This window comes from Teleopsis dalmanni, chromosome 1 (assembly GCF_002237135.1).
Source record: "Teleopsis dalmanni isolate 2A chromosome 1, ASM223713v2, whole genome shotgun sequence".
Lineage (NCBI taxonomy): Eukaryota > Metazoa > Arthropoda > Insecta > Diptera > Diopsidae > Teleopsis > Teleopsis dalmanni.
This window is the reverse complement of record NC_051846.1, coordinates 47,199,852-47,227,476: the sequence shown is the minus strand read 5'-3', so window position 1 is coordinate 47,227,476 and position 27,625 is coordinate 47,199,852. Positions and strand designations below refer to the sequence as shown.

General features: G+C 29.7%; 4 protein-coding genes across 8 annotated transcripts; 3 read left to right on the top strand and 1 right to left on the bottom strand.

The window, feature by feature from the left end:
* The first annotated feature begins 1,370 nt into the window (after positions 1 to 1,370).
* Positions 1,371 to 12,914, top strand: LOC119667961 (RNA-binding protein 45-like). Of its 5 annotated transcripts, XM_038077331.1 has the most exons (12): positions 1,371 to 1,470; positions 1,538 to 1,708; positions 1,780 to 1,847; positions 6,320 to 6,625; positions 6,703 to 6,897; positions 6,976 to 7,340; positions 8,709 to 8,772; positions 8,823 to 8,920; positions 8,976 to 9,082; positions 9,142 to 9,312; positions 9,385 to 9,452; positions 9,641 to 10,077. In XM_038077331.1, exons 4-11 carry the CDS (start codon positions 6,384 to 6,386, stop codon positions 9,448 to 9,450), a joined length of 1,308 nt encoding a protein of 435 aa, XP_037933259.1. In that variant the 5' UTR covers positions 1,371 to 1,470; positions 1,538 to 1,708; positions 1,780 to 1,847; positions 6,320 to 6,383; the 3' UTR covers positions 9,451 to 9,452; positions 9,641 to 10,077. The 5 variants fall into 5 exon arrangements, with proteins under 5 accessions (XP_037933259.1, XP_037933272.1, XP_037933266.1 ...); XM_038077344.1 differs by lacking the exons at positions 1,371 to 1,470; positions 1,538 to 1,708; positions 1,780 to 1,847 and adding an exon at positions 2,542 to 2,743; XM_038077338.1 differs by lacking the exons at positions 1,371 to 1,470; positions 1,538 to 1,708; positions 1,780 to 1,847 and adding an exon at positions 5,720 to 5,796.
* LOC119667950 (RNA-binding protein 45-like) lies at positions 12,753 to 17,210 on the top strand. Its single transcript, XM_038077304.1, has 9 exons — positions 12,753 to 13,329; positions 13,413 to 13,607; positions 13,673 to 14,043; positions 15,566 to 15,629; positions 15,682 to 15,779; positions 15,839 to 15,945; positions 16,006 to 16,176; positions 16,245 to 16,312; positions 16,572 to 17,210. Exons 1-8 carry the CDS (start codon positions 13,010 to 13,012, stop codon positions 16,308 to 16,310), a joined length of 1,392 nt encoding a protein of 463 aa, XP_037933232.1. The 5' UTR covers positions 12,753 to 13,009; the 3' UTR covers positions 16,311 to 16,312; positions 16,572 to 17,210.
* A 3,410-nt stretch (positions 17,211 to 20,620) lies between these two features.
* On the top strand, positions 20,621 to 21,994 carry LOC119672978 (lipid droplet-associated hydrolase-like). The gene is made up of 2 exons (XM_038084166.1): positions 20,621 to 21,124; positions 21,180 to 21,994. Exons 1-2 carry the CDS (start codon positions 20,926 to 20,928, stop codon positions 21,908 to 21,910), a joined length of 930 nt encoding a protein of 309 aa, XP_037940094.1. The 5' UTR covers positions 20,621 to 20,925; the 3' UTR covers positions 21,911 to 21,994.
* Positions 21,995 to 22,464: 470 nt separating this feature from the next.
* LOC119681859 (RNA polymerase-associated protein CTR9 homolog) lies at positions 22,465 to 26,294 on the bottom strand. The gene is made up of 4 exons (XM_038095155.1): positions 26,187 to 26,294; positions 26,030 to 26,128; positions 24,410 to 25,968; positions 22,465 to 24,355 (listed from the first exon to the last, which is right to left on the bottom strand). Exons 1-4 carry the CDS (start codon positions 26,226 to 26,228, stop codon positions 22,519 to 22,521), a joined length of 3,537 nt encoding a protein of 1,178 aa, XP_037951083.1. The 5' UTR covers positions 26,229 to 26,294; the 3' UTR covers positions 22,465 to 22,518.
* Between the last annotated feature and the right edge of the window lie 1,331 nt (positions 26,295 to 27,625).

Below are 27,625 nucleotides of genomic sequence, written 5' to 3'. Positions count from 1 at the left end.
CTTGAACAATGTTTGAGTACACATTATTTTTATGTGATATAATTATTCCTTATTTATAAGGCAATAATATGAATAATTATCATACATATTTAATAATTTGAATGAATAGTAGTTTAAATAAAACCATATTTTTTAAGAAAATTATATTTGCATTTCTTTATGTATTTATCCATTTTATATGCAAAGATTTATCGATATTTCTGAATAGTATTGCGGCTTAAAATGTGAATAGTGCTTATGGTTCTGATACTATATCAGTCAATCATGCGCAATTTTGGTTAGGTCGATTCCGTTGCGGTAATTTCGATGCCAAAGATGCATCACGCACTGGATTAACCAATTGCCGACAATGTCGATAAAAGCATCGAAATTGTCGAGTCCGACCGTCATGTAAACTCTGTTTCGATTACCTAAAAGCTAAAGATCACAATAGCACAAAAAACTGTTTGAAATCATTTGAATAAGGTTGGATGTATGGGTGCCTGAGTTAACGCAAAGAAACCTTATGGACCAAATGAGGTCACCATCTGCGATTAAGTTTATTACAATTTCAGTCTCATAAGCTGGTTGTTACATACGTTGAAACTTGAAAATATTTCAGAATTGTAATTCTATTTACAAAATAAAATAATTAGTTTTTATCGATTATAAAATTATATATTTTAGTTTTCAGTTTAAATTAATAGGTCTGTTCCACGAGCTACTCGTAGTAACTCTGAAGAAAACTGCGTATACACAAAATTTTCGAGTAAATGAGAGCAAATGACAGCATAACATCCCTGTCGTAATGCGAAAATGCTACACAGATTTAAAATGTAGGAGATTTTATTTCAAGTACAACTACTACAATTACTGAATTTTTTCATCCCATTTTTAATATTTCAGTATATAGGGTAACGCTATCAGATCCGATAGAATACCAGGGTAATTTACGATATTAAATTGTAAAATAAGTTGTCATTTCGAATCAAGTGCTAATAACGTTAAAACACAGTGAGTAATAAATCAGTTTTTCTGCAAAAGTAAGTGGATATTTCCTAAAAAAAGCTTTGAACCATAATTTTCGAATCCATTTAAGTTCAAGAAAGTATAATGTATCAAATTAAAGAATATTTAATAGACTAAGAATTGAACTTATTGGCTGAATGTTTTTTTTAGTAGACATATCCGACACCGTGTATGTCGATGAATATCGAAAATAGATTTCCAACCCCATATGATTTTCATGATCTTAAGCAAAATAGTCAGAGCCAGTATTTACACGAGGTATGCATTGCACATTATATAAATATCTCTCATGATTGTGTAATATCTTGTATCTTTTGTAATAAATTTTTGAAAACTTAATTTTGATATCTTTTAGAGAGCGTTATTAACGATTCCATAGTTAATGTCTTGTTGCCTCCTATGCAGTCTATGGCCTCACCAAATGAACCTATGGCACAACGTTTGTTTATTGTTTTGGCTGGAGTGAGTATTAAGTTTTTGGTTATTGAAAGTCGCAAGTTTTTTTTAATATGTTTATTGTATTTTAAAGAGTGTGCCTGTATCCATACTAAAAAATGTATTTAGTTGCTGGAAAGGATTGATTAATATCTATATGCTGCCTAATAAGAACTGTGGATACGTTAAGTATGCTGACAAGGACAGCGCTCAACAAGCCATACAGGTCCTTCACGGTGCAGAAATTTGCGGAGTTAAACTTAAAGTAATGAAATATTTAATGAATAATTTATACACAGAGAGAGAGAAAATGTGATTACTAAAAAATACTTTTAGGTTTTAGAAGCTGAAGAACACAACTATGGTGATGAGGCCAATAGAAAACGTTTACGTAGCAACTGAATGTAAGTCTACAAAATATATAATATTATATTTATATTTTGTTAAAAATATAATTTAAGTCACATCTTTCATAAGCGTTATAAATGTTTTATTTTATTTTTAATATCTCATATAATTGATATGTTTTTCTATATATCTTTTATACTTACATATGCTTAACATTTTAGATTTTAATTAAGGGTTTATGTAAATAATTGTTTTTTTTTCACAGACAAAATAACAAAAATAATTAACAAGAAACTTACTAAACTAACTAATCGACAAACATTAAATTACGGACCCTAAAACTTAAATGTGTTATATTTATAATATGTTATACTTAGACAAGAGACCGCAACTACAATAAGTGAAGACGGACAACGTTACCACAAATATCAATTTAAATGAACTTTTTATACAGAAACTAGAATTTACTAAATAATGATTTATAATACAATATATGAAAACAAATTACTTAGAACTTGCTGCATTTTACAAAATTATTTTTTAAGTTCCACTTAATTTGTTTGTAGTTCGTTTCTTTTATCAATAAAAGTAATTCAAATATACCATTTTTTAATTTATATCCTTACTAAAAAGTTTTTAAGCCTCGTAATCACACTATTCGGTTATTTTATTCTGTACATATATAATTTATTCAAAAATTATGGTTTTAGTTTTGTTTGATTTTTTGCATATTATTATGTGTTAATTATTTCAGTTTTCGTCAGTATTTACCACTAAATATTAATAAATTAGTTATTGCAGCGGTATTACGTGTCAAGTTATTGTTTTCTCTATGCACTGGAACCCTATAACGGCTACATTGACAGGGAAAATGAAGAATAATGTAGAAACCTTGGATTTTGATGATGCTATGGAAATGGTTCAAAATTCGAACTAAGCATCCGTCCTAAAGGTACCAAAATGAATTATTATTGGTAAAGAATAGTTACTATCACAATTATTCTTATTATAAGAAGAATATTAAGGCTACTCATCTAACTAAGCATATAAATTTATCAAATGTATAAGTTTATGCGTTTACGTACACGGTTAAATAAACGTACTTATACTGCGTTTCCACTGCTTACTTAGTAAGTTATTGAGTAACTTTGAGCTTTTGTCGTTTACATTAGCTCAAGTTACTTAAGGCATGGGAAAGGGATTTTATGTGTCAAAAATTAGTGAAATATTTGTGTAAATTTATCAATCTGCTGTATGATAGCACTATTTATATCAGAAATAATTATGACAGAACAAAATGTAATGCTTAGCAGCGCAACTTTTTCAACCAAATGTTTAGCCAATATCTTTGCAATATTAAATATTTGTGTAAACTTTAAAATTATAAAATAAAATGCCGAATTTAAGCGAATAAATAAATAAATAACTTGCTTGTGTTGGTATGCGACTCTGTATTGACAACAGATAAATTTGTGCGATAAATTTGTTTGGCAAAATTTTTGTGTAAATTTATCAAATTTGTGTAGACTATTTTTCTACAAGATTTAACACAACTGATGAAGTAGATAAATTTATACGTTTATAAGATTTATAAGGTATTTATCAGTTTAGATGAGTACCCTTATTTTATATTCTTATATTATATTTTATTATATTCTTATATTATATTATATTATATTATATTATATTATATTATATTATATTATATTATATTTATATTATATTATATTATATATTATATTATATTATATATTATATTATATTATATAATATATTATATATATATATATTTAAATTATATATAATAAAATATTATATTATATAGATTATATATATCAAGTATAAGTATAATTAAATTATATTATAATTAATAATATTATATATATTATATTAAATTATATCAGTTATATATTAATATTAATTATATTTAATAATATATTATATAATTATATTAATATTAATATTAATATATTATATTATATTATATTATATTAATATATATTAATATATATTATATATATATATATATTATAATATTAATATTATATTATATTATATATATTATATATTAATTAATATAATATATTAATTTACATTATATATATTATATAAATATGATATATTATATATATTATATTTATATATATATATTAATATATTATATATATTATATTATATATATATATATATTATATTATATATATATATTAATATTATTTATATTAATTATATATTATATATTTATTATATTTTTATATTATATTATTATATTATATATTATATTATATATTATATTATATTATATTATATTATATTATATTCTTATATTACATTATATTATACATTATACTAATATTATAAGAATATTATTAAAAAATATTGCAGAGATAATTATACAAGTCATTGAAGTCTTGTAATTACAATAATCGTCATATTTAATAAATTTAATTACAATAAAATCTTAAATTTTTTGTTTCAATTTCAACGTTATTAACAATAAACTTAACAATAATTATTTAATTAACAATTGATAATTTATTTAATTAATTAACAATATGGTATTATATTGTGGCTGGAAAATCTAGAATTTTTTCCCTTATACTATGTTCAGACAGCCAAATTTCCTTAATTTCGTAAAAATGAAATTAAATTAATTTCTTACTGCCCCAAATTAAAGAAATCATATGTTTTTTGCTTACAAATCGATTGTTAAAAATTACAAATTTTCGCCTCAAATGAGCTAATTTATTGACAATGAGCTCATTTATATAAAATAAATGAGCTATAATGAGCAAAACTGCCTAAATGAGATGACGTGAATGTGTTATTATTATTTGCAAATAAGTTTACTTAGTAAATGAAACTTACTAAGCAAGCTGTAGAAACGTATTATAAAGACAAAACATTAGTTCGACAGAAAGAAATGATGAATTTTGTATTTGTTTAATTAATTGTGTCATGATGCAAATGACTTTGAAAAACAATGAATACTAAAAAGACCAAAAAAATTTACAGCAACTTAATTATGGAAAATTTTTAGAAATACACACACTGCAATTATGAATCAATTGCAAACCTAAATGAGGTAATTATGTGAGGACATGGTCAAACGTTAGGCAACGCAACAAACTAGGTAAAAATCAGTTTGTGAAGAAGAATCTGATTTTTTAGATCTGAAGTTTAGTAAACCTAAATAGGACAAGTTATGAACAATAAAAAATAAATTGTGTTAATAAAGTTAATCGCATTTAATAGAAATGCATATCCAATATAACATATATCCAATAATATAAACGAATATCCAATAAAATCTGTGTACAACACACGAATTTTGATATGTGATATAGTAACATAAATAAATTTTTTCAATTAAAATTTTTACATATATTTATTCTTTGAATTTTTAAGTTCAAATAGCAAAAGACAAAAATTGTATTCGTATGTTCATTCTTGAGATAACTGGATAAAAGTGTCCCCGTATGTAAATGTAGGCATATGATGTTAAATGTAAAAGACATTGGAGGCAGACAGCATGTACACCTAGGAACAACTTAAAATAATTGGGAGTCGGTAATTTCAACAGTAAGAAAAGCAACATAAAATAACGTACAACAATCATTTTAGAAGTTTCAAAAAATACAAAATTATATTTTGTTTATTTTTGCTTTCTTTGCAATCGCCGGTCATTAACAACGCAACTGTCAATTTTTATAACAAATCACAGTAGTTGCATTCACAATAGGTTCCTATAGGCGTAAATTGTAAAAACATTAAGCGGTGTCACTAATGAGATTTACACTACATTTTGTTTTGTTTTGTTACAATTTATGAGAATGTGGTTTGAATCCGACACGGTATATTACAATATTGTGGTTAATTGCAATTATACTGCGGTATGTGTCGAAGGGGTGATTAAGTAGTAATTATTGGCTAAGAGTAAACTCTATGCAATGGATTGTTGTTACCACGATTATAAAGCGAGATTACAGGAGAAATATAAACAATGTATGTACCTTATTATAATATATTAAAAGCAACTTTTTACAATTATATGCATATTGGTGATTTCATGTACTAGAAATCGCAAATTGCAATTAAATTTTTATAATATTGTTGTTTATTTATATTACATTATATATTATTAATAGGAATTCCGGCACCATGATTAAATTAGCATTTTTATGTCATGTTCCTTCATTATAATAGGAATTTATTTGGTAATTTCGAAATGCTGTTTTTGAAACTTGCTTTCGATAAATAGATTCGAAATTGCATATTGAAAAGAAAACAATACCAACTAGATCGGCAGTTCACTCGTGCCACGTAAATATTTTACTTGTACGACTGCACTAATTTATCGATAAAACTTCATCTCTATTGCCGGTGTACATACTTTTCACAATTTATTTCCCTTGAGCTTTTGTACAAAAATAATTGCCATATATGCGGCATTGTATGTTATAAAGTATAATTTAATACGTATAATATTTGGATTATATACAACTTAAGGCAATATGTCGGATTACAGATCGCAATCTCGTGATGGAGGCCGTGGTGTTGGTAAAGATTATTCGAATGACGATGATCCTCCAATGTCAAGACTATTCATAATATGTAATAAATCGCACAATGAGGACGATTTCCGTGAGGCGTTTTCCCAATTTGGAGAAATTGAAGATATTTGGATTGTTAAAAATAAACATACGCATGAAAATAAAGGCATTGCTTATATTAAATTTGCGAAAACATCAGATGCAGCTAAAGCCCAAGAGGAAATGAATGGAAAAACAATTGGAAATATTGATCGAACACTGAAAGTTTTAGTTGCAGCGAAGTGAGTAAACATTAATCAATTTTAAACAATTAAAAACAATATTTAAAATTCAATACTGTTTTTATAAATTTCCGCAGTCGCAACCAAGGTTCGAATAAATCTGATAATGAGCATGAGAAATACGTACGTTTGTTTATTGTATGCTCAAAGCAAGCAACTGAGGAGGAATTGCGTGATGAATTCAGTAAATATGGTGATGTTGAACGAATTACCATTGTGAAAGATAAAGCAACTGGAAACCCCAAAGGTTTTGGTTATGTGCGATACTCAAAGTAAGAATTATTTTGTTAATTTGTTGTGGATATGCTAATTGGATAGTAATTTGTAATATTTCTATTTGCTTATCATAGGTTTTATCACGCTGCTCTAGCTTTTGAAAATTGTTCACCCAAATACAAAGCAGTTTTTGCAGAGCCAAAAGGTTCACCACGCACACAACGGGACAACCATGGTAGATCAAATGATGACAATTCAGGGTTTACCAGTAATAGTAGAAATAATAATAATTTTAATAATGGCAGTAATTACAACAATGATTGGAAATTTAATTGTTCGAGTAATAATGAAATGTCACAATTTCTTCGTATGCAGAGCTTACCTGCATCTCAACCAACATGTTTGGAGGTTATTGCCAGCAATCTTGTTAATCAGGATCAATTATGGCGTTTATTTGATATAATACCTGGTTTGGATTATTGTCGAATTACTAGGGAATGTAAGTGTTATGAAGATTTTGCATATAATTAACTTATACGCCATTAAAGCATAATATAAAGTTTAAAATATTTTTATTATGTAGTCAAGAGATCTTGTTAGACTTTACCAATTCTGTAGCTGTGTTAAACTAAACGAGTTTTACAGTTCATGAGCTAAATTGATGGATTGTTTAACTAATCACATCGCTTAACTAATTTTCTATAGTTTCAATGAGAAATGTAAAATTAGAGGTGTGAGAGATATGGATAGTATGAGTATTTTTTTTGTAAATTAATATCTAATGCACGTTTAAATTACAGTCTCTCGCTATAGTATTTTACGACTCTCAGCGTAGTTCAATTATATGAAATACAACATACAACGACTATAGTCGAATCGTGCGCGATACTAAAGTAATTTATTTTTTTATTTACATAAAGAAGTTTTCGAACAGAAGTGAAACAACAACAAAAATTTATTTTTTTAAATTATTTTAATTAATTGAATTTTTGGCTGACCATACAGCTGTTTCCAGTATTGCCAAATACCCTTCATCAGTGGTCTTGGAAATAATTCTTATATTTAATTATTCGTAAATAATTATTTTTGAGACTGCAAGTACTCGGGTCCTGCCAAATATGAAGCTCAGAATCAGCGCACCTTAACCAACTGATCCAAAGCCGTACTTGACTTTTTATGTTCGCATATTTTTGCTGGAGTTTTTGTTACTTTTGCTATGAAAGTTTATTTATTAACAATTTTACTTGCTGTATTTATATATTAGAACGAAATCATAAACCAGCTGTAGAATAATTGAATTAATTATATTTTTTATTTTTAATTGTTAAATTTCAAAACTATTCTATTCGTAGAGGCATTATTTGTTGCATGATTTGTTCTTTCTTATGTATAGAACCTAATATAGGAACGTAATACTCAACTTCAGTTTTGATGTTGTTACCCACTGCACTCAGCTACTCTAGTTTGTTTAATCGTGTGTTGGGTATAAGGCCTTATTTAGGAATCGATGACTTATGCGATTCTTAATGCAAATAGTTTTAATGCAAAGTTAAAGTTAAATTTTAAATTAAATTTTGTTATAATGGAATAATTACTTTTAATATTTAATTTAAACTGAATGTAATTATTTTATATGTGTAACAGATAATCTTTCTTTTATATTTAAATAAACTATTCATATATTATGTTTTTATCATTAAAATCAACAAAAAAAAAAACGATCCAAGAATACTTAACTTGTGATATGTAAACTTTACAATATAAATTGTATTGTATAAATTGTATAAATTACAAAATAAAACTAAATTTTTTATTTAATCATAGTATTATAAAACACACTAAATTCAAAAATATATTTTTCTGCTAGATGGCCCTAGAACAAACGAGGTTACGGTTGCCTACGATAATCCAGAAGCAGCTGCTTATGCCAAGTAAGCGATAAACTGTAATATTTCTATAGTTTTTAAAAATATTTATTCAGGAATAAATTGCATGGATTAGAATTTCCGATTGGCGAGCGAATTATTGTCAAATTAGCTGGAATGAATAACACACGTATGGATTCGTCGTTAATAGACCGTAAAAATGTCCGTAAAAGTTCAATTTATAAAAAATATAATTTAATATTTTTTAGGAAGTGCAAATAACGATTCTATAGTCAATGTATCATTGCCTCCTATGCAACCCATGGCCTCACCGGATGAACCTGTGGCGCAACGTTTATTTATCGTTTTGGCAGGAGTAAGCATATACATTTAAGTTTCTGGAATTTTGAGTTTTTAAATATGTTTATTTTACAGAACGTACCTCTATCAATACTCAAAAATGTATTTAGTTGTTGGAAAGGATTGATTGATGTCTATTTGTTGCGTAATAAGAACTGTGGATACGTTAAGTATGCTGAAAAGGACAGTGCACAAAAAGCTATACAAGTCCTTCACGGTGCAGAAATTTGCGGAACAAAACTTAAAGTAAGGAAATATTTTAAAATATAGTATTATGTTTACAGAAAAACTAAATACTTTCTAAACAAATACTTTCAGGTTATGGAAGCTGAAGAGCGCAACGTTGGAGACGGCAACAGTAGAAAGCGTTTACATAGCAATTGAATGTAAGTAAATATTTTAAATAAAATTAAAATTATGAAATGTTTTGTGGATACTGTAGTGTAGTGTTTCATACCTAATAACAAAATTTAAATGGACTTGAACAGTTACGACTGAAATATTCTTAACCTTTTAAACTTGCATATGCTAAACACGTTCAACTTTAATTGCAGTTTTTTTTCTATTTTCACAGACAATACCTACAAATTTAATACGAAATTAATAGTAAAGAGACTTACTGAGCACACTTAATCGCACTTCAAATATTGATAAAATCAATGTAAAAATCTGACGAACCCTTAAGGTAAAATATGCTACATATGGACAAGACTAAAACCAAAACGAAATAAACGGAGACGACGGAATCGAAAATATCAATTGAAATCAACGTTTTTCTACAAGAAAGGAACAAAGTAGAGAACGATTTGAGCTAACTTAGTATGGAATTTACTGAAATAATGATTTACAACTCAACAAACACTGAATGAAAGAACAAACTACTTACTTAAGACTTTTACTTTTAATACTTAATTCATTTCATAAATAATTATGTCTGTATTTAAAGATTCATTTTGGGATTTGCATGTGGTTCGTTTTTTTAACCATTAAAAGTACTTCATAATACTCAGATATTTATTTTATTTACTTTTTTAAGTTTTGACTTTTTAAGTTTTGAAACACCACATTATTAAATAAACATGCAGATATATTAAACCATTATGTGATATAGTTTGCAGTCTATGTATAAAAATTTATAAAACATTTCAGCATATGCTAAATAGGATCTTTTCCTGTGTATGTCGAAATAATAATAAGCTTGATTTGAGAAGATTGAAGAAATATTGAATTTTAATGTCATGGAAATCATAGTATATTTTTCATTTTGTGTTAGGTCACTTATCAAAATAATACATAAACAAATGCCTATCGGCCTTGAAAATGTTTTATATATATTTTTCCCTTTGAAGTAGTAATGACAGAGTCAACTTAAATTTTCTTTTATTAACAAAAATTTTGAGTCGAAGATTGAATGTCGATCAGTATATTAAACTCAGTCATTATGTTCTGAACGATGTGACATTTGACTTTGTTGTCATATTCACTAAATTATCTTTGATCTTTACCTTTCTGTAGATGGTCAACCGGAGTGAACTTAACAGTAATATATATACTATTTTGTGAAAAATAAGATACGCTATTTTACAAGTAGCTAATGGCTAGAGTTGTAAGATTGAATTATGTCAGGCAATAAAAAATATTACCAGGAAATGTAGTCAGTCATGGCAGGTTGAAAGCTAGTTGATTGCAGTGGTAGGTCATTAGATAAGTTATCTAATGACCATGTATCTCAAATAGCGATTTTTCGCTGTTTTGTTACCACATTTCTCGCAAGAACCCCTAATGACTAAGTGCAACCCGTAAAATTTAGATAATTTTATTTAGGTCTCTCCTCTTCACCGAAAGAGGAGAGAAGTATCTTCCTAAAAACTTATTTGTTCTAGACGCCAAAGCCATAGAGAAAATAGAGAAAATGTATTATGGTTTCTTTTTCCTACCTGTGTCCATAACTTCTGCAATGATGATTATGATGAATGCGCAGTTTCTCTGCGTGGGCTTGTTATTGTTGTTGATCTGAATAAAGTGATTGTTTATCACAAAATAAAAAAATCTATATTACTTTTGTAATTATTCTTATTATTAATTCTGATTGCTTCAAATGAACGATTTAGTTCTATCTGCAACCAATTCCTGTGTTTGTTTATGTTCGCGCCACAAAACAACATTAGATAGAACTATACCCAAAACTGATTATAAAGACGCAAGGATGGTTAGATTTAAAAGCAATCTTTTGATGGAATCAGTGTATTCAAAGCATTTTATCACTCTATATATGATTAAATACTGAATGCAGTAAACTAATATGAGTTGAAGAGACGGCTTTGCGTTTTTTTTCGCTGTGATGCTTTTATAACCAACTGTTGAATATATCTTAAGGTCGAAAGATTATACGACTTATCGTTAGCATTTAAGCTTGAGAAGCTATAGATTCTGCTTCTGGAGCAGACTTATTTATACGCTTAATTTAAATTGCCCATTCTATCAGTTGTCATTAATGAAAAATGAGTTCTGCTTTTATCTAATAAATTATTTTAAATAAATATACATACATATGTATCTTGGATAATGTATGGTTACAATTAATTCTAATACTACGTTTACGTTTTCCATTTAATAAGTTTAAATGAAGCGCCAACTCTGGTTAATTTTTCATTACGCTAAGAAATTTATTTGCAAGTCTTTTTTGGCTGAATGAAACATTCATAGCTAATTTTATTTAAATTTTTTTTAAATTTTAATTTTACCATAAATCTAAAATTTATCAATGTTTATGTTTACATTGTTTACAAACATTCGTCAATAACAACAAAAGTAATTTTTTGTTTTTTTTTTGTTTTAATGTCAAATCACAGTAGTGTTGTTTATAATATTCACAATAGTTCAAATAATCACAAATGGTTTCATTAGAGCATGTTTATAATTCCAGTAACAGGAATTATATTTTTATTTAAAGTTTGATTTTGTAATGATTTTGATTTTTTAATTTGATTTTGTGATAAAGGTGATATTCTTGTCACTTATCAGATTTATAATTTGGTGATGTGATGAATATTTGTTTGTAATTATTGATTATAAGTTGAATTTGTATAAATTAGTGTCCAACCCTCCAGTTATCTGCTAACAGAAGTTTTATCACTTTTATCGTTCTATAGCCAATTACATGGTTATTGACCCATGCCCACGGTGTACCTATTGTCTAATAACAATACTCAGACACGGTAAAGGCTGTTCATCGAAAAAACAATAGAAACAAAGAGTTATGTATTTGGCTTATAGCCTATACTCATTCTGATGACATAACTTACTCCCATCCGCACACTGATAACTAAATGGAATAACTAAATGGAAATACAAAAATAAAAAACAAAAGGAACATAACTAAAAATACAGTTAAGTTTTCGTACGTCTGCGTTCTTTAGCGAGGGCTACAATATAATATATTGTATAGATAGATATAGTATAGATAGATAGATAGAGTATAGAGTCATTTGTCCAGTTCTCTATAAATACATTTTTTAGACAAATTAGAAAAAACAATAATGCTTATAGGTATCTTCTCGTGACTTTCGATATAACACTTCATAAATAATCCATTTATAAAAGAATAGAATAATATGATATTTAAGAATAAAACGGATAAAACTGTCAAATATTGAAATTTTCTGTTTAACATATTTTTTTAACAAGTTTCTTGTTAGGTTTACATACAACATATATTTACATATATAAGTAACCACTACTCATGTTTATATTTTTATAGACTTCACTTTTGCGAATGCACCAATTTATCGATAAAAACTCATCTCTGTTGCCGGTGTACATAATTTTCGCCATTTTATTCCTGCAATTTTTCTACAGATGTGTTATTGCTCAATATTCTGATTAGTAAATTATAAAGCATAATTATAAGTACAATAACTGGATTACACAGAACTTAGGCAATATGTCGGATTACAGATCGCAATCTCGTGATGGAGGCCGTGGTGTTGGTAAAGATTACTCGAATGACGATGATCCTCCAATGTCAAGACTATTCATAATATGTAATAAATCGCACAATGAGGACGATTTCCGTGAGGCATTTTCCCAATTTGGAGAAATTGAAGATATTTGGATTGTTAAAAATAAACATACGCACGAAAATAAAGGCATTGCTTATATTAAATTTGCGAAAACATCAGATGCAGCTAAAGCCCAAGAGGAAATGAATGGAAAAACAATTGGAAATATTGATCGAACACTTAAAGTTTTAGTTGCAGCGAAGTGAGTAAACGTTAATCAATTTTAAACAATTAAAAACAATATTTAAAATTCACTGTTTCTACTGTTTTTATAAATTTCCGCAGTCGCAACCAAGGTTCGAATAAATCTGATAATGAGCATGAGAAATACGTACGTTTGTTTATTGTATGCTCAAAGCAAGCAACTGAGGAGGAATTGCGTGAAGAATTCAGTAAATATGGTGATGTTGAACGAATTACCATTGTGAAAGACAAACCAACTGGAAACCCCAAAGGTTTTGGTTATGTGCGATACTCAAAGTAAGAATTATTTTGTTAATTTGCTGTGGATAGTAATTTATAATATTTCTATTTGCTTATCATAGGTTTTATCACGCTGCTCTAGCTTTTGAAAATTGTTCACCCAAATACAAAGCAGTTTTTGCAGAGCCAAAAGGTTCACCACGCACACAACGTGATAACCATGGTAGATCAAATGATGACAATTCAGGGTTTACCAGTAATAATAGAAATAATAGCAACTTCAATAGTGGCAGTAATGGCAATTACAATAACGATTGGAATTTTAATTGTTCGAGTAATAATGAAATGACACAGTTTCTTCGTATGCAGAGCTCTCCTGCATCTCAACCAACATGTTTGGAGGTTATTGTCAGCAATCTTGTTAATCAGGATCAATTATGGCGTTTGTTTGATGTAATACCTGGTTTGGATTATTGTCAAATTACTAGAGAATGTAAGTATTACGACGATTTTGTGTTTAATTAACTCATATTTGATTCATTTACTCCTAAGATAAAGATAGTTATATTTCTTTTGTTAAGATATTTATTAGTGTTGAAAGACATCAGTTTAGAAGATACAAATTATTTACTTAAGCAGGTGAGGGTTACGACAGGTAAATATGTATTAAAGCAATAGTTTTCATATAAACTATAGCAGTAACATTTTTAAAATAAAATCTAAAATTTATTTATGTGATATATATTACGTGATTATATTTGTCTAGTTTCTAGAAGTAAATTTTCTTCTCTAAGTTAGCAGAATAGGAGATATTATGAAAATATAATATTTCTACTAAAAATGATTATATTGGTTTAGGCTTTTGATGTCTAACTTATAATTTAAGCGATAAGAGACAATTTATTGAGAAATTATATTATCACTTGATTAAACCCTTTACATTTTGAAAAATGTAAAATGTTTTCACTAAATTCGAATTGAGTTTTTGTCGAATTATGTTCATTATCAACTATTGTTGTGGTTTATACGAATTACAATCTACAAAATGTGGTATGGGGTCATATTTGGTGTGAAATTTGAATGATTAAAGTAAACTAGAAGAATTGTGTGCGTGAGAAATAATCTCGCAACCTTAAAAGAAATGGGTTACAAGTCATTCTGCCACCACTTGGCACTATTACTATTTAGGATATGAGAATCGATCCATATCCTTATATTTTAAATATGACTCTCTGGGAGTTTTTTTTTAAAGCCTGATAAGAGGATAAGAGGAGCTAGGTTTTTGTTGTCCAAAAGTTTGATGATTTCTGTTGGTATTTCATCTGAACCAACTGCTTTTTGTTTTTAGAAGATTTGATGGCTTTTTCGATCTCATCTGTGGTTATTAAAGGACCGGAATATAGTTCTTGATGGTGATCGTTAATAGTGGTGCTCTTAGTATTATCTTCAAATAACTTATTAGTAAATTACTCCCAGATATTTGACTTCTCACGGCCATCAATTACCAGTTTGCTATTGTTATCAAATAACAAGCTTGGGTTCTTTTTCTGGTGCACCCCTGATGCTAATTTGATCTTTTTGTGTAAATTGAAGTCATCGTGTAAGTTTTGTAGTCTTTGTATTTCGCTATATTCTCTTTCCAAGCAGTTGGTCTTTGCTTGTCTAATTTTAGATCTGATAGTTCTTTGGAGATCTCTATATTTGTTGTAATCTTTGTTGTTATAGGATCGTCTCTCATCCATTAGTTGTAAAATCTCTTCAGTCATCTATTTTGCTTTAGCTTTATGTTTGTTAGCTAATTCCAAATCTCCAAGTAGTTTGTGTTTTGGTGATCTATGTTTGCAAGTTTGCTGTTAATTTCTTTAGAGATATTTTGGTTGAATGTAGAATTTTGCAGTTGTTCCAAATTGTAACTTCTAGTAGACTTCCGTTTCAGAGATATTGTAATTTTGATTTTATTTTCTTTAATTAAATTTTATTTAAATAAAATATACAATTTTTTTAATTTTTTTTAGATGGACCTAGAACTAACGAGGCTATGGTTGTATATGATAATCCAGAAGCAGCTATATATGCCAAGTAAGACCTACAATTAAAGATTAAAGCAATATTTTTAAAAGTATGTATTTAGGGACAAATTGCATGGATTAGAATATCCGATTGGGGAGCGCATTATCGTCAAACTAGCCGGAATGAATAGTGCTCGTATGGATACATCGTTTTTAGACAGTAAAAATGCAAATATACTTAATTTATATGAAATGACATTATCATTTTAAATATTTTAGGACGTGTGAAAAAAGACTCTATAGCCAATGTATCGTTGCCTCCTATACAGTCCATGGCCTCACCAGATGATCCAGTGGCACAGCGTTTATTTATCGTTTTAGCTGGAGTAAGTACATATATCTTCGATTATTTAATGTACGAATCTTATATTTCGTTTTATTTTAAGAATCTTCCTCTATCAATACTCAAAAACGTATTTAGTTGTTGGAAAGGATTGATTGATGTCTACTTGCTACCTAATAAAAACTGTGGTTATGTTAAGTATGCCGAAAGGGAAAGCGCACAAAAAGCTATACAAGTTCTTAACGGTGCAGAAATCTGCGGAACTAAACTTAAAGTAATAAAATGAATAAAAATATAATATTGTATACACAGAAAAACTAAATATTATATAAATATCTTTAGGTTATGGAAGCTGAAGAACGCACTGATGGTGATGACAGTAGTAGAAAACGTTTACGTAGGAACTAAATGTAAGCTTATATTTGCACTAAAATTTGAATTAAATTTAAGTTATTAGGTTTCAGGTAAGTAAGAGACACTTTGGTAAAAATTATTATGTGTTATGTGTGTAGTTAAATGTGTGATGTTTTATTTTTAATTTCAAATTGACTTCAGAACATGCGACAGAAATTTCTTAAACTTTTTCAACTTCAACTTTTGTACTTAAGATAAACACATTCGACTATGATTACGGCTTAATGCAAATAATCTTTTTTTCTATTTTCACAGACAATACACACATTAAATAACAGTATAGAAATTATTTAATACGTTAATAGAGAAACTTACTGACCACAGGAAACAGAACTACACCAAAAACAAAATAACAAAAAGAATGCATATTCTTGAACTTCAAATACCGATAAATATTTAGAAATCTGACGGACCCTTAAAGTAAAATCTGTTATATATAGACACGACCACAAACCAAGTAAACGGAGACGACGGAGCCACGAATTCAATTCATACCAACTTTAAAAACAAGAACTACAACAACAACTGGAACAAACTAAAGAACAATTTGAGCTAAATTAGTATGGAATTTACAATATATAAAAATAACGATTTATAACCCAACAGTAAAGAAAAACGTATGCAGACTCAACTTTTACAGATTGAATGAACAAATTACTTACTCAAGACTTTTAGTACAAATTACAAAAATTTTATTGTATGTATACTATAACTTTTATTCTCTTAAAATGTTTTATTTTATAATTATTGTCTCCATTTACAAATTCATCTCTGGATCCTTTCATGTGGTTGGTTTGTTTTACCATTAAAAGTATTTATATTTTATAGTATGTATTTCAAAATATTCATATATTTAATAATTCCAATATTTAAGATGTTTAACAAATACATATATCTATGAAACAAAATAAAAAGTCTCTTAATTTTTGGAGGTATGTTATATTATAAAATCTGTATTTAAACAATCTTCATATTTTATTTACATATATCAAAAAAAAAGGTTTGCTATCAATGCTTTTGGTTTTCATTTTAATAGGTAATAACTGGGTTTTATAAAATGGATCTGGGCAGGGGTGATTTTTTTTTTTTTTTGGTTTTGAGGAGGTGGAATGCTTTATGCACCGTCAAACCGACCGTCGTCGGAATGGTGTGCCCGACTCCCTAACATTAATATGTAGTATACGGACTAAAACCCCCCCTCTTCAGCGAGGCTTATTCCCCCTTGGAACCGCTTTCGCATTACTTCGAGGAGGGTCTATTTTATGTTGACATTTGAAGCCATGCTCTCTTGATTTTCTATCTGTGTCCAGACCACCACTTTTCACCGCATTTTCTTGGTGTCCACTCTATTTATTATATTTCTTATTCTAGTTTCTAGTTCTCCTTTCTATATCTAATTTCTTCTCTGAGTTCGCTTTCATCTTCTCCACTATGTTTTCGGGACTTATATGTCCAATCTGCGCTATTATCTCTTCCCTATTTGTGAGCCATCTATTGAGCCATCTAGTAAAAGAAGGTGTGCTCTGCGTCGTCACAGTCCCCATCACCATAAATGCAGTCGGGCAAATCCATTTTTCCCATACGGTACAGGTACTTACAAAAGTATCCATGTCCGGTCAGCATCTGAGTGAGATAGTAATTTGTGTCTCCTGATTTCCGTTTGAGCCAAGTGGTGGGCAGGGGTGATTACAACGCAAAGAAATATAATAATTTACATTCGCGGGTCAAAGGTGGACAAAGACTCAGACATAGCTGGGATCTATTTGACGGACCTAGAGGTTTATAAATCTAACCTTTGCAACTCTACTTCAATATTTCAGGCAGAAATAATGCCTTGTTTTCACTATATCATTTTCAATGACAATTAAAATTGACTGGTGTGTGTCAAATATGTTTTCATTACATGACAAGAATGCAAATCTGACATCATAGGACTACCCGTTTTCTGACAATATGAGGCATAAGAGTGTGCTCTCTTACTAGGCAAATGGACTTTCATGAAAAGGAAGTCTAAGTTATCACTGACAGTCTGGCAGCTATCAAAGCAATTTCGACAGTTTGCATCTCGTCCAAAAAAAGTTCACGAGTCCCTGCTCCTGTCAGTTACAGAGAAAAGTTGATATACAGCCATTTTTGCGACAAGCCAACATTGTGTTAATATCACTTAGTCTTTGTATTCTAAATATAGAATTGAAGGTTAGTTCATAAAAGTAAATAAAAGTAAAGAAAGTATCTATATATATATATAAATAACCAAGCTTGGTCTGATCTGTGGAATATCTTGCAGTACATGAAAAACAGGGACACCTGTTGTGTCTATGTTCAGGCTTGTCCAAAACCAGGAATAAGTTCTTTGGGCAATCAAATCTTTAATACACTTTGCGATATTTCCAACATTGGTATTAGTCAGATAATTGTATTTAAAAATACGAACGGCTAGTTATAATATGACAGGTTTTCCACCTACAAATGTAAGAAATGTGGAATCAAAACGAATTTCTTGGCGAATTGAAAAAGATTCGATATATCTTTCACTTTAATTGCCTATCTACTATAATAGTCCTGCTAGCAACCAAATATGTATGTTTATATATAAGTAAAAACTTGGTCAGCACATGAAGAAGATTACTACTGAAAATCGGTTGATATTCGTTCTATTGAATTTTGTAACATTTATATATTGATACACTTGTCTTAGGATGGAAGTGATCTAGAGTCATAAAGCTTATACTCTCGTTATGGAACATCAGTGTTCTACAGAAGATTATTTTTAAGTAATTTACAGAGAAATACGTGTCGAACATTAGCATTTTTTAAATTCTTTGTGTGGATTCGGATATTATATACTGACGTGACAGAGTTCAATTTACGTATTTTGTTTAGAAAGTTCTGAAATATTTTATGCTTAAACCTCCAGTTTTTTCAACCAAACTGGAGTTTTGTCAATGTGATGCCCTCTTAACGAAAAACATGGTTATAAAGCCATGTCCTCAGTGTATTCAGCAACGATAATACCCGGATAAAGTGGGGGCTAGTCACTGGAAAATAGTACCGGTCAAATATAGCTACAAAAGTACATAAAAACTATACTTAGCCCTACCAATTTCTGTGTTGATGGTCTAGCTTACCCACATATAATAACTATCCTACTCTATATAATATACTAATCAATTTATATATAAATATTAGAGAAATTAAAATATCCAAACCCAAATGCAAATTTTTTTTTTGAGTTATGGTTGGATATATAAAAGAAGTAGAAAATTTTAACTACAAATAACAATAAATTTTGTAAATAGCGATTTTTATATAATGTATTAATTGGTAAGTTTAAGGTAATTCACTGTTCTTTACTACCCATAATGGGTTGATCTATTTTGGTGCATTTAGTCTTGTTTTCCATAAGTTCTAATTTTTTAATAAAATAAGTTCTTATGAATGAATAAAATGTTAATTCTTTAGGGACTTATGAAGAAAACTTTTTGAAATCTTTGTATGAATATTAGGAAATGGGTTATAAAACATTTTAAATATTTAAAAACTTATATTGTATAATGTTGAGGCTAGTTGAGTCAATGCACTAGAGCACTTTTACTCTCTATTAACTACGAGGTTTCTTCATAACCCCTCTCTACGCCTTAATCTGACTAAGCAATAATTGACCTCAGGTCTGCATACCTCCCACTCTGTCCCCATTCTGAGATTCTATAACGCGGTTGTTGGTAAGCTTGTCAGTTTGCGTAAATAATTTCAAGGCTCTATTCTTTATGTATTTTTTGATCGAATCAATCTTCAGGTCCCTGAGGATGTCATTCATCCTAATGTAGCATAGAACCTTGAAAAGTTTTCTTAGAGCCTGGCTTTGTGCAATTTCTAGTTGGCGAATATTAGGATATTGGAGAAAGAAGTTAAAAAATTTAGATTAATTTTAATATAAATATTTAAAAACATATATTGTTATAACGAACAGAATTAACAATAATAAATTTGTGCTATCTTATTAAAGTTTATTACATTGTGTTAATTAATATTGTAATTATTTTTGCAATGTTTTTCTATGACATTAATAATATTTTTTTAAAATCTAAAAAAAAATTGCATATACAGAGACCAACAAACTGTCACCGTTAACCGGTAGTAATAATTACTATTTAATAATGAGTCACTTATTGCAATTGCGTATAATAAAGGCAAAAAAATGTAAACAAATTAAAAAGTAATAAAAAGTTTAATTGGTAACACTATTGTCACCTTGTCAAATTCATTAACGAGTTTTCGTCAAAAACAAAAATCAGCTGTGCATGTTTTGCCGGTAAATGGCAACGCTAAAGTGAAAGCACTCAAATGCTGGCTCGAAGAGAGTGAAGCGGAGAATTTTTCGCGAAAAATTATCAATATCTTTCTGCCAAATTATGTGTTTCATTAACTGAAACGAAAACTTAAATTCTACACGTCGTAAAATAAATGGAATGAAAATAGTGAAATAAGTTTCTTGGATTTAGTCATTGACCTTTGTGGTGACGTTGACGTCACGTTGATAGCGATTATATTAATTAGTATAGATTTTGGGAATTTCGAATTGTAAAAAATATAAAAAATTAATTAAAACATGAAGGATGCATTTGTGAATATATGCAATGTGCCGACACATATTTATACAAAAGGACGTTGGATAGAAGAATCATTGGATAATGAAAAAGAGATTGCTATTTGCATCACTGGTAATCCAGGTGTGCCTGGATTTTACACAGAGTTCATTGAGGAACTTTATCAACGTCTTGAATGCAAAATGCCAGTATGGGTAATAGGTAAAGAATAAATTCAATAATTCTATAATATTTACTAATGTATAAGTACTACTAGGTCACATGGGGCATGATGATCCTCCTGCTACAAGCATACGCGAGGTACCACAATTGAAAGGCAATGAAGAATTGTTCGATTTAAATGCACAAATACGACATAAAATAGAATTTATAAAAAAATATGTACCGCAGGATTGCAAAATACATCTTATTGGACATTCCATTGGCGCTTGGATGATATTACAAATGCTAGAAAATGATTATATACGACAAGCTGTTATTAAATGTTATATGCTTTTTCCCACCGTTGAACGTATGATTGAGTCTCAAAATGGTTGGGTTTTTACAAAAATTGCTCTACCTTTGTATTGGATATTCGGTTTTTTGATAGCACTTTTTAATCGCTTACCAGTTTTTATACGCATGTGTTTTATTCATTTGTATTTTTTATTATCGGCCATTCCTTCGCATTTTCGTGGCGCAGCATTATGTTACTCAAAGGCATCAGTTGTAGAAAAAGTTATATTTCTCGCAGAGGACGAAATGGCACGTGTACGTTTTCTGCAGACAAATATTATTGAACAGAACTTAAACCTGTTGACATTTTATTATGGCACAACTGATGGTTGGGTACCGGTGGAATATTTCAATGGATTGAAAAAAGAATTTCCAGAAATTGATGCACAACTTGATACAAAAAAAATTGACCATGCATTTGTGCTGCGATATTCAAAACCAATGGGCGGAATTGTGAGCAATATGATTGTACAAAACTCGACATTATTTTAAGTTGCTAATAGTAAATTAACTTATAATAGTATATATATGTATGCAGTATGTTTATGTAGTTTTAACCTATGTAATTAATTTGTATAACAATAACAATAATAATAGTAAATTGTTTTTTTAGAAGCAATATATGAGTTTTATCAAAAGGAGTTTGAAGAAATTTGAAATTTATTTTAGCGATTACTTCTACTGAAGAGTATGTAAAAGAACGGAATCAACTACTATCAAAATATTTCCAATTGCTTGCTACACAGCTGTACATCTCAATAGCTTTATATCATGACCTACCTTCATGATATATTCATTATTTATATTTTGTATTAAGAATTCATCTATTGATATTGCAACGGATATAACATCAATAGAATAGGGTCGTCTATCGACAAAGGTTATTTGTTCTTCTTATTGTAACAGAGTTCTCAATAGATCTCGGCCTTAAGTCTCTAGCGATGCACCAAAACTCACTCAAGTACGACTAATATTTCGTTTCTATTAACGCTTCAATGAAATTTATATTAATATGTTTATTAAAATTTAATTTATTACATATTTTTTTCATAAATTCATATATGTTGACATGGATATTACATATATTTAAAAGTTGCAACTTATTTACTAGAATGTGAACCGGAACGACTGCGTGAACCAGATTTTGAACGAGAACGGGAACGTGATCCCGAAACTGATCTAGAACGTGATCTGCTTCCAGATGAGGAACGAGATCCAGAGCGTGATCTAGAACGTGATCTTGAGACAGATTTTGATCTAGAACGTGACGCTGACTTTGATCTTGATCGAGATCGACTACCTGATTTTGATCGAGAACGTGACCTGGAGCCTGAAGCAGATCGTGAACGTGATCCAGATACAGATCTAGAACGAGAACGTGATCTACTGCCTGAACCAGAGCGACTACCGCTTCTACTTCTACTTCGAGATCGAGATCCTGACTTAGATCGAGCTACAGATCGTGATCTTGATCTGGATACAGAACGACTTACACTACGTGATTTTGACGCAGATTTGGATCGATCAGATTCATCTCCTGAAATGATTCGTTTCCTAGAACGCTTAACAACACCAGTATCATCACCACTTCTATCACTATCGCTATCATCCTTATTTTTGTTGCGTTTGCGACCACCTGCATCGCTTTCCGATTCGCTTGTAGAAATCGTTTCCTTTGAAACAATTTTAAGCCGTTGTTTAGCTGATAATTTTTCCTTGACTTCTTTGACCTTCTTTTTACTTGGACGTTTTTCTTTCGGTGCTTCACCATCGCTATCACTTTCGTCGTTATCAGCGATCCTCTTGCGTTTACGTCCTGCACCCTTCTTACGTTCACCTTTTTTCTTCTGTGAACGTTCTGCACCATCAACTTCATTTCTTTCTCCACTTTCAGAATCAGATACATAGTCATCTTTACGCGGTCGACCGCCACCTTTCTTTCTTTCCTTCTCAGGGGGTGCTTCAGCAATAATTAAAATATTTTTAGTTTTCTCCACAAATTCTTGACGTTTGGCCAAAAGCTGTTCGCGTGACATTTTTTGTTCCTCTTCACGCTTTTTGCGTTCTTCCTCTTGTTTTAATTTAAATGCCATTCGTTCCTCTTCCTGTTTGCGACGCAGAGTCTTCTCTTCCTCATCAATACGACGTGCTCTAGAAACATGATATTGTGCTTGTGATAATAGATCTTGACACTGATTAGCTTCCAAACCAGCAATATCAACATTAAAACGACTCTTATCACCATAGATTGATAAATATTGAAAATATTTTTGTGCCAATTCCAATTCATGCACAGCTTGTAACACAACTTCCAGCGTGGATTTTTCATCTTTCAATATGACCATGGCCAAACGTTGTAAAACGACTGCTATGTTAAAAAGTAGAACACTATCTTGGGGCGCAACTCTTCTTGCTTTCAATAGTACCAGTTTTGCATCCTTGATTTTGTTTGCTCGCAAATATGCACGTGCTAGATATTGCATTACATCAATATTGTGATGTCTGTAGAATTTTTTCATACAATTCTCATACATTTGAATGGCGCTGATGTATTGTTTTTGCTCTACGTATATATGTGCTATATTTAACCAAACGTCAGAGAACTCAGCAGTAGCTTCTCGCACTTGTGCAAATATATCTCTTGCTTCAATAATGCAACCTTTGTGGGCAAGCACTGCACCAATGCCATTAGTTGCCCATATATTACGAGGATCGTTGCGTAGAACTTGCTTATATATGGATAAAGCTTTTTCCTGATGCTTTCTTTCTTTATCTTTGTCTTTTATAGATTGATGTAGTGTTTGCAGTGAAAAATTACCCAACGCAATGAGTGAATATGCATCTGTTGATGTACCCGAATTCTTCAATATAGTTTCAAAATTTTTCTGACCCAAAGCGAATTGCATTTTAGCTAAATGGAGATTACCAAGTAGTGTTCTATAAAAAGTTTCAATAAATTAATCTAACAAACATTATACTATATATATTTACCTTGCATCGGGATTGTCATTATTTATATTGAGTGCATCTTTGAAAAAATCTGAAGCAACAAAAATTAAACCTTTGTCGCGTGCCATACAGCCTAATCGTAAATAACAATCAATATAATTAGGATGCTCCTTTAAAATATCCTTATAGAATTTGTCTGCTACATCGAAACAAGACATAGACTCATTTAAACGTGCTAGATTATAAGTCATGGTTACCGAAATTGAATCAAAATATGGTTTATCATTTGGAGTATCCTTTTTAGCACGTTCTAGAGCTTCGAGCAATTTTTCTTTGGCAACTGTTTGATTGCCTAGTCGATAGTGTAAAGCAGCAACATTATTAAGGATTTCGGCTGGAATATCAACTTTCACTTTATCGCGTAATATAGAAGAGGCTGTACCATAAGCACCCAACGAAGCTTGTAAATCATTCTGCTCTAAAATTTGTGCAAGCTCAATCCAAGCTTCAACATCTTCCGGAAACTGTTCAGTAACTTTCTTTAAATGGGCTTTTGCCATGTCACGTTTGGTTTGTGAACTTGAATTTGCATAAAGCGAACCCAAAATTTTCATTGTTTCATAATTTCCTGGTTGTATTTTAAGTACTTTTTCAAAGCATTGGGCTGCATTTTCTGTATCGCCACGATATATATACATTTGACCTAAGCCATAATGTGGTAAGACGAAATTAGATGGAGCAATTTGTGTAGACTGATAGTAGTACTGAAACGCCTGATCAAAATCGTTCTGTGCATGGAAACTGCGTGCCAATTGGTAACAGCTTTCAGCACGCATTGCTTCATTTTCGGTATTATGAAAGGCATGTAATGCTAAATGTTGGACCTTCGAATAATCCTTTTTGAAAAAAAAATGGTTTGCTAAATGGTTTAACACCATTGGACTAGTAGAGTCAATTGTATAGGCTTTAGAAAGCATTTGAACGCCCATTTTGTTTGAATCGGGCTCATGCAAATTCAGTTTAAGTATAGCAAGGCCAATAAGTGCTCCTACACAATTGGGATCTAAGTCAAGTGCTCGTTGGAAAGCCAGTTTTGCTTTTTCTTGATTATTCATTTTAAGAAAGCAATGTCCCATTCCCATACGTACGTTTGCGGGACAATTAGGATTTGTACGTAAAGCCTTTTTGTAAAATGCTAAAGCACCTCGATAATCTTTCTTATTAAATGCAATACAGGCTTTGCCTAGCAGCGAGGGTATATTCGATGGCGACTGATTTAAAACGAAATTGAACTGTACATCTGCTTGTTCCATTTTATCACCTTCGAGCAGGCAGAAGTATGCACGCCCTAATAGATGGTTTTGGTCGTACATTATAATCTTATCTGCTGTCGTATATAAATTAGTAGCTTTCATAAAAAGTTCACGCTTTTTATCCTTCAACTTTTCCCTATTTGCTTCTTGGACATAATGCGCTGCAAGCATATCATAGCAGCGCATTTGGTCCTTGTCAAATTCTCTGTAGTCTTTATTGGCCTCATCGCGTGCAGTTTCCAGCAATTCAATGAAATCATTGGTTTTGCCTTGTTTATAGTAAGCCAACTAAAAACAAATATTTTCATAATTAATTTTGGAACAAATTACAATGTCAAATTTGACTTACCGCAACGTTGACCCATGTGTTTAGTTGCGAACGCTCTTGTCTCAAGATGCTTAAAACTTCTTGACCTTCCGGTAACTGATCTGGATGTACCTCAATTACCTTTAAATTTTTATAATAAATTAATTTATAACACAAATTAAATAAAACATTTACTCACCTCATCGGTGTCCCGTAAAGGGATTTCGATGGTACCAGACATTTTTAATAAAAATTTTACACAATAATCAACTAAATATGATCTAAAATAATAACTTTTTGCATAAAATTATTTTGCGTAAGACCAAAATTCTAAAACAAAATGCCACTACGCCGAATACAGGATGTAAAAGATTTTTATTAAATTGACTTTTACCCTACAAATGTTTATAGATGTGACATTTTGGTTGACATCGCCGTTTTGCGTACCTCTAAATTAAATAAGAGTAAATCCAGATTAAATTATTTTAATCTAAACATTCAGTTTTCAAAATTAAGTAATATTTTCTAGTATGTATATTATTTTTATTTTAGCTATCTTAGCCTTATTTAATTTTGTGCCGTTTTTAGCTGAGAAGGTTAGAACAGCATTCTTTCAGAACTATACAATAATTTTTTTAAAGTTTATGTTGATAGGTGCCACAAGATATTACAACATTTTAAACAATTGTTGGATGGTGTCGAAACAAGGATTTAGTGTATTGAAATACATTTATTCAACGTTTTACTTAAAATTTTTGACGAATATTTTGATGTTTTATTTTTATAGTAACATTAGCCGAAATTTTTTCTTTCACAGTTGTATATAAAACAGCATTGTCTGGTTGATACAAATTGGCATCACTTTAAAAATATATTTAATGCTGATTTCGACATATGTTTTTTGTTGTGAGTAAAATTTAAAGATAATATTAGAAAATGAATAATATATGTTTCCATTTTTTCTTTACACGATTGTGAATAAAATTTGAATTTTCATGCCTTTTAACAGTAAAATAATAAATAGAACAAAATAAGGTATTTGTTACAAACAATGAAGAAACGAAAAACGAATAATTAACGAGTTCATTCAGTTAACTTGAAATTTTGTATGTAGTTTCCAAAACGTTCACAAATGACGAATTTTTAATTTTAGTAACCATACGATTTGAGCTGCTTATTAGTTAAGCAATTTCAAAAATGTTGGACTAAATAAGATAGCAGTGTTGTTGTTTCATATGTTATTTTTAAAACCAGCCGTTGTTCTTTTGTGATATGCTTACAAAAGAAAAGACCTTTTGAAGATTTTAAGAGCATTTGTGGTATTTCTGTATTACCACTTTATTATTAAATGAAGCGCTTTTAAATATCTGTTGTAAATATTTATTATTTTACGAACATTTATTATATTATATTATTTAATTAATTATAAAATTAAAATTTATTATATTCTTTATATATAATACAATATACTTTATTGATTAAAGTTATATAGGTTTACAATTTAATATTAATAATTCTAATAATCACGGCACGGCACGCTTACTCCTTTGAGCACAACGACGAAACACAACGCATTTTGTATATTTCCTTTTTTTATCTATTTCTTTATACAGGGTTGCCATGATCGAATATACTACA

What these genes read in the sequence shown, in the direction of transcription:
- LOC119667961 (XM_038077324.1), top strand. Translation starts at nt 6,306, where the DNA reads ATGTCGGATTACAGATCGCAATCTCGTGATGGAGGCCGTGGTGTTGGT. An exon ending in GGATTCGTCGTTAATAGACC is followed by an intron (nt 8,921 to 8,975) that starts GTAAAAATGTCC and finishes AATATTTTTTAG; the next exon opens with GAAGTGCAAATAACGATTCT. An exon ending in TATTTATCGTTTTGGCAGGA is followed by an intron (nt 9,083 to 9,141) that starts GTAAGCATATAC and finishes TTTATTTTACAG; the next exon opens with AACGTACCTCTATCAATACT.
- LOC119667950 (XM_038077304.1), top strand. Translation starts at nt 13,010, where the DNA reads ATGTCGGATTACAGATCGCAATCTCGTGATGGAGGCCGTGGTGTTGGT. An exon ending in AAAGTTTTAGTTGCAGCGAA is followed by an intron (nt 13,330 to 13,412) that starts GTGAGTAAACGT and finishes AAATTTCCGCAG; the next exon opens with TCGCAACCAAGGTTCGAATA. An exon ending in TCTGCGGAACTAAACTTAAA is followed by an intron (nt 16,177 to 16,244) that starts GTAATAAAATGA and finishes AAATATCTTTAG; the next exon opens with GTTATGGAAGCTGAAGAACG.
- LOC119672978 (XM_038084166.1), top strand. Translation starts at nt 20,926, where the DNA reads ATGAAGGATGCATTTGTGAATATATGCAATGTGCCGACACATATTTAT. An exon ending in AATGCCAGTATGGGTAATAG is followed by an intron (nt 21,125 to 21,179) that starts GTAAAGAATAAA and finishes AAGTACTACTAG; the next exon opens with GTCACATGGGGCATGATGAT.
- LOC119681859 (XM_038095155.1), bottom strand. Translation starts at nt 26,228, where the DNA reads ATGTCTGGTACCATCGAAATCCCTTTACGGGACACCGATGAG. An exon ending in CTTTACGGGACACCGATGAG is followed by an intron (nt 26,129 to 26,186) that starts GTGAGTAAATGT and finishes AAAAATTTAAAG; the next exon opens with GTAATTGAGGTACATCCAGA. An exon ending in AATGACAATCCCGATGCAAG is followed by an intron (nt 24,356 to 24,409) that starts GTAAATATATAT and finishes AACTTTTTATAG; the next exon opens with AACACTACTTGGTAATCTCC.